General features: G+C 44.1%; 1 protein-coding gene across 7 annotated transcripts in view; it reads left to right on the top strand.

Moving 5' to 3' along the window:
- Positions 1 to 424: 424 nt before the first annotated feature.
- MED12L (mediator complex subunit 12 like) overlaps positions 425 to 6,000 on the top strand; it is a 226,121-nt gene continuing 220,545 nt past the window's right edge. For 3 of the 7 annotated variants that reach the window (XM_025194250.1, XM_025194249.1, XM_025194245.1), the window contains exons 1-2: positions 454 to 488; positions 1,195 to 1,405. In XM_025194250.1, coding sequence (XP_025050035.1) covers positions 1,307 to 1,405 — 99 coding nt within the window. In that variant the 5' untranslated portion in view covers positions 454 to 488; positions 1,195 to 1,306. The other 4 variants (XM_025194247.1, XM_025194246.1, XM_025194248.1 and 1 more) reach the window with 4 other exon arrangements.

Here is a 6,000-nt window from a genome sequence, read left to right as displayed (position 1 = left end):
TAAGATGCTGTGGGGTTCTTTCCTCTCAAAATCTCAGATTTGAAATTATTTTGGAGCTAACTAGACTATAACACAGTGAAAGTGGAGGGACACCACACTAAATTATATAGTTTTGGGGCCAAGTAACATTCCTCAAAATAAGGGGCAGAGGAGAACCTGCAAAGGCACAGGTGGGAAGTCAGTGTGGCTTAGTGGATGGAGTCCTTCAAGACACAGGTTCCAGTCCTGATTTATCTGCATGCTTATCAGAGACTAGTTGCTTCAATGCCTTGTGTCTCACTTTTCCCATCTATGGAATGGAGTTAGCATTGCTTAAATCAGTTGCAGAGTTTTTTTGAGCTCTAGTGATGGAAAAAACCCCCATCTAGGTATTATCCCCAGCTGTTAGCTATGACTTTTTATCACCTCACCTAAATGCACCCACCAAACACAGGAGCTGAGCCACTGTGAGTTGCCTACATTTTGAAGAGCTGCTAGTTTTAGTGGAGGTGCTTGGAGATCCTGGCTTGGTTGGGAAGCAGTGGGAGGCAGCCACTTGTATGGCTGCAGCTAGAGCTCCTGCAGATCCCACCTGCTTGTCTTGCAAGCCTCAGCTGCGCTCATCTCCTGTACCAGTCAGAGGAGCCTTACTCTGCAGGGCTCTCCTTGGGGTAGCTGCTGAGGCAGAAGCACTTCGGATATTAAGTGTTTAACTTCCGAAGGGGGGAGGAGCTCTCGTCCTTCAAAAATCCCAGCACCACAGTTTTAATCTCTTCAAAAAAGTTTTGCCTGGGCCTGACCCCCAGGCTTAGGCAATTTGCTGCAATCAGCCCATGTGCCCCATCCTTGGCCGGGGGAGATGCCTTCTCTCTCCATGTCGGGACTAATTTGACCCCCGTTGAGTTGAAGCCCCTCTCAGGGGAGCAAGGCTCCTGCTCCGCGTTTGTGCAGCAAGCAGGCGACTTAGCAGCACCCCTCCTATGGGGACTGGAGGGAAAGGCAGGGCACTTCTGTAGGAGTAGTAGGACGTGATGCTCAGTGGCTCGGCTGTGACCAGCCTGCCCCTGCTTGGCACTTGTCCTGGCCCGGCAGAGCCCGCAGGGCGGCGGAGGCGGGAGGCTGCGGGGGCCGTGGCGCTGTCCCGGCGCGGGGATGGGGGCTCTGCGCGCGTGCGGGGAGACGGCAGCCTCCAACCTGCGTCTGTCTCCCCCGTAGGAGAGAGAGAGGCAGCCGGAGAGAGGGAGCCTGTCTGCCAAGTGCTGCTCCCTGGTGCTCAGAGCCTGCTCCGTCTCCAACTCATTCATTTTGCCGGCTAACATGAGAGATCATGGCCGCCTTCGGGCTTCTCAGCTATGAGCAGAGACCTCTGAAACGACCCCGGCTGGGACCGCCCGACGTCTACCCCCAGGACCCCAAGCAGAAGGAGGTGAGGCCGGGCCCCGGCGCGCAGGGCCTCGCGCAGCCCCTTCCCCTCCCGCCGCCCCCCGAGCTGAATCCTTTTAAACTTTTGAAAAATGTCGGCTTGCGAGGAAACGCACCCCCCGCCCCTGACTTGCATTTTCTGCAGCCAGCCTGGGGCTTGGGGCTGGGCAGGACCGCTGGGAGCCCGGGCGGCGGGACCGCTGCCTGCCCCGGGGAGAGGAGGGGCAGCTGCCCGGCTGTGCTGCGCCCCTGCTCGCGTCCGCCCTGGCCCGAGCACGGGGAGAGATGGCAGTGCTCAAACTGACAGCGGCGTCTCCGTCTTCATGGAGGCTGTCGTGCTCCAGGCAGGGGAGCTGCATGGCAGGCAGGGATCAGTGTCAGCTGCCGAGCCCAAACCGGGAGGGGTTGGAGGTACCTGGCCCCGGCACTTGGGGTCCCAGCAGCAGGTACGGTCACTGGGGCATTCCCTGGGCAGGCTAGGCTGCAATTAACAAGTCGTTATTTGCAAAATAATTGCTTGTTAAAATTCTCCTCCTCTGTTCAATTTGTCATGGGACTTTAAAATTTTTTTTTAAACTCACCTGCTAGCTAATCATAGGGTTTTTTTTTCCTTATGGGTTAAAGCTAGTCACCTGTAAACCGTTTTGCCTGTGAGACTTTCCTTTTGCTACTGTGACCTCATCCAAATTGTAGTAATTTGTCCTTGGAGAGATTTAAACCACCCCCCAAAAAACATAACTCTGTGCTCTGAAAAGGACAGGGGAAAAGAGGGATAATCATTATGCATTAATCAGGCAAGGTCACTAAAATAACAGGATCCGAGTCACGGCACCAGGAATTGTGTGGAAACGCACGCAGCATACTTTTGGGTCAGGTCAGCAGAAGCTTTTATTCAAATGAAACTACAGCTGTAGGGGGGACCCCAAAGTGACATGGATTTCCCAAGCACTTGGAAGGGGTTCCCTCCCAAGAGCAAAATCAGGAGGCTTATATACTTTTTAACAGTCGCTATAACTCACGTGATCATATAGTGGAGTTTGCTAGAAAAAGCAGCTACAAACACTAGCTCATTACTGCTTTGCTGTTAGCAGGATGGGAATTATGGGGGAGACAAGGTTAGTTCACAAAACGAGAACTAACACTCCCTTCTTGCTCCTGGAAATCAGAGTTTGTACATACTTTTCCAGTTACATTTGTTTTACAAAGTCTGATTAAGTTTTAAGGCCTGCAGTTTTTTTTTTTTTTTTTTCTTTTGGTTTTCTTAGGTGAAAACTTCAGGGAAGTGTATAGATTTATATTGTGTTATTACAGTAGTTTGGTGGGGTGTGTTTTTCCCCTTTAAAAGCAAGCTTTAACAAAACCTGCTCTCTAGTTTTACAATTAAAATTAACAATTGCAGTCCCCAAGGCTGCAATTTGCTCTTAGTGCTTGTTGGTATGTTCAAATACTTGCAGGTAATTCATATGGAAAGCAGAAGCTGTAGAAATTAGTCTAAGTAATTTTTAGTTCAAAGGGCATCTCATGTGAGAGTTTAATGTTTAGAAGTATTTTTGTAGCTCTTAAGCAATGATCTCTGAGTGACGTTTCATTCTAAAGGAAAATATTGCTCAGGGGATTCAGAAATTTGAAAAAAATATTTTTCCAAATTTTAGCTAACCAATGGGGAAGGGGCTTTGCACTTTTTGCTTTGAAATATTATCCTAATATTTGATTATGGTCACTATGTTTCTCTTTTCTTGAGTGACATAATGAATGCATGTAGAATTATGGTTAATATCTATATTTAGGGCCAAGAGAGTAATTCAGGATTGGCAATATGTTGATGCTTCTCTGGGAAAAGGAAAAAAATATAGGATGCAGAAATATTGACAGCCAGAGTAAATGATTGTCAGACTTTTCTGTCTCACCCTTATTTCTTTTATGTTCAGAACTTCTCCTTCAAGGCGATTCTTCTGGCAGTTGAAGGCTGGATAAAAGTCTGCCCTTTGTGTCCTGGGTTCTGTAAATCACTTTGTGTAGATCAAACTAAAGTTGAAATAAGTCAAAGAGCATATTTCACTTTTACGTTGGCTCTGTTTTCAATTTGGATCAGGCTCACAGCACCCTGGTTCGTCATGACAGCACGCTGCAATATATTTTCATTTCCTACTATTTCTGGTCTTGGTGGACAGAGGTACTGTTCCTCTAGCACTCCCAATTCCCACTCTTCACCCACATTAGTTTTTTGGTGAAACTAAATGCTTATGAAAGTTGATGGTATAACCTGGGGATGATGCTTTCATTGCTGCTGCTCAAGCTACACCTACTCTGTAAGTTTCTCCATATTGCTTGACTATCCTGGCACGCCGTGTGCACTTTCTTGGGTAAGAGTGGCAGCAGGCATGTCAATTAATGTTAATCTTGATGGTGATTCAAAGACATGCACATGTCCATTCTGAATTAGACTTGGACCACCTGCTAATTCACATAGGTCACCTGAATGGCCATCAGGTGGTACTCTTAGGTCACTGCTGTTTTTGGATGGGGTTGGACTAATGAGAGAGAGAGAAGCTGGCTTATCACCAACCCTGTGAGCATCCCTGAATTTCTTATCATTCTTGTTCCCTCCACCCTGTAGGCCATGCGTGTTGTCTACCTACCTGTCTGTGTAGGTTAGGTATTAGAAGTGTTTGTGTCACATTTTTCTCCAGGCCAACTTGACCAAGCTCACAGAACTAGGTTTGAACTAAACTGTAACAATGTATACAGATCAATTTGAGCTCTGGAATGTTGCGTATTTTTAGGTAGCCAGTGGATTGATTTTTGCAGATACATTTATAAATGTGGCCAGTTGTGATAAGAATGAAAGCAGCAAGTGCCCAGATGGTTAATATTTAGAACACATTGCATGGGTGTTATTAGCAAGCAAAAATAACTGCGACAGGCCTATTATTATTTGGCATGAGAATTTATTGAAACATGGCTTAAAGGGAGATACTAGTTCATTTCATGTGCACATGTTGCAATGTAATGTGTATTCCGCCAAGCACGTACAGTATAAAGTAACATTACCAGCATAATTCCGGTCTCTCTGTAATTATTTTTGGAAGGTGATATTATGTTTAATTCAAGAAACTGTAGTAGTAAACTATAGTACTTGCTTTTGATTAGGCTTGTGCTGCAAACCATTTTCCCATCCTTTCTCAGTTTCATAATCCACCCAGAACTAGCAACACCCTCAGACTGAATTCTCAAGCCCTCTCCCTTGGATCTGTTTTTGCTGTAAGTCAGTACAAGAATGAAATCTGCTGGGTTCCAGGGCCTGGGTTCTGTGTCCTCTAATATTTCTCTGAACTTCAGTAAGCATTTGGGTCAAAATTAGAATTGTTCCTGAAATCCAGTAATAAAATAGACTAAAAATACAATTCAGGCAAAGTGAGTTGTACAGTTCAAAGAACTGTTTTGTCAAAATAGGGGTGGTTGAAAGAATGCTTACAAATCACACTTGTGTCTGAATGTGTTTACCTACTGTGATTGCTTTTAACACCCGAGATTACTATAAAAGGAACAGATTTGAGGAAATTAACTTTTTCTGTCTCTTGTGGTGTTTATTTTAAACACTTGACAGTACTTTGTACTTGAATTCAAGTGTAGTAGGCACTGTTTGGATCTTTCATACAATAACACAGGAAAGGAAAACCTAAGCTGGCAGGGGTTGTGAATGAAAGTATGGTACCTACTTTTATTCCCTCTGCTCCCTTTTTAATACTCCTAGGATGGCAAGATGATGAACCCTCTCTGAACAAAATACAATTTACATTAAATTCTGTCTAATACAGAGGTAAGCCATTAGACTTGAACTGAATAATATATTCTATCATTAGGGCTAGATCCTTTAGGATTTACTCGCATGAGTAGCCCCTTTTGACTTTATGGGATTTACCTATTTTAATAGCATTTTCTACAAGTTTTGTCAAACAGTTTAAGAAATCTAACAACTGATCTTGAATTCTAAGATAAGAAATTAGTGCATCACTTTGAGGAATTTCGACCATATAGATGGGATCTCACTACCCTCTGCAAATATGGAGTAGGTGATATGGCTGTTCTCAAGCCTCAGGTCTCTTAGATTAAAATATTATCATGTTGCATCTAGTATTAATTTTTCTGTTAAGACTTCCAATTTCCAATCTAGCCTGTTGGAGAAACCTCTAATCTGGTTTTCTTAATATAGATTGAGACTAATTCTACCCTCTTTCGGATCTACAAAGGTACAGGTAAAATGGATTCTTCACAAAAGGAAAAAAAATCATTTACTATTTTCAGTGTGTGACCACCCAAGCACCTGGTGGGGATTTTGTTGCTTGTGCCTGGTCATTCCAGAACTGGTTTGTTTTTTGGGTTTTTTTGCATTCACAGACTTAAAGTTCAGTATTTTCTGTTTCCCAGAGTAATGAAATCTCTATTCTGAATAATCATTTTGAAAGCAGAAATTTTCTTATTCATACTAGTCTTCTTTTTTTTTCCCCTCAAGCAATGCAGCACATCTTTCAGAAGACCTGACTAACACAATACATTATCTTTGTGTGTGTTATCTATTTTAGGGAGATGCTATTTCTT

The sequence above is a fragment of the Alligator sinensis genome, unplaced genomic scaffold (genome assembly GCF_000455745.1).
Source record: "Alligator sinensis unplaced genomic scaffold, ASM45574v1 scaffold1777_1, whole genome shotgun sequence".
NCBI classification, from domain to species: Eukaryota; Metazoa; Chordata; order Crocodylia; family Alligatoridae; genus Alligator; species Alligator sinensis.
Note: the sequence above shows the minus strand (reverse complement) of the source record. Positions and strands in the feature narration are given on the sequence as shown.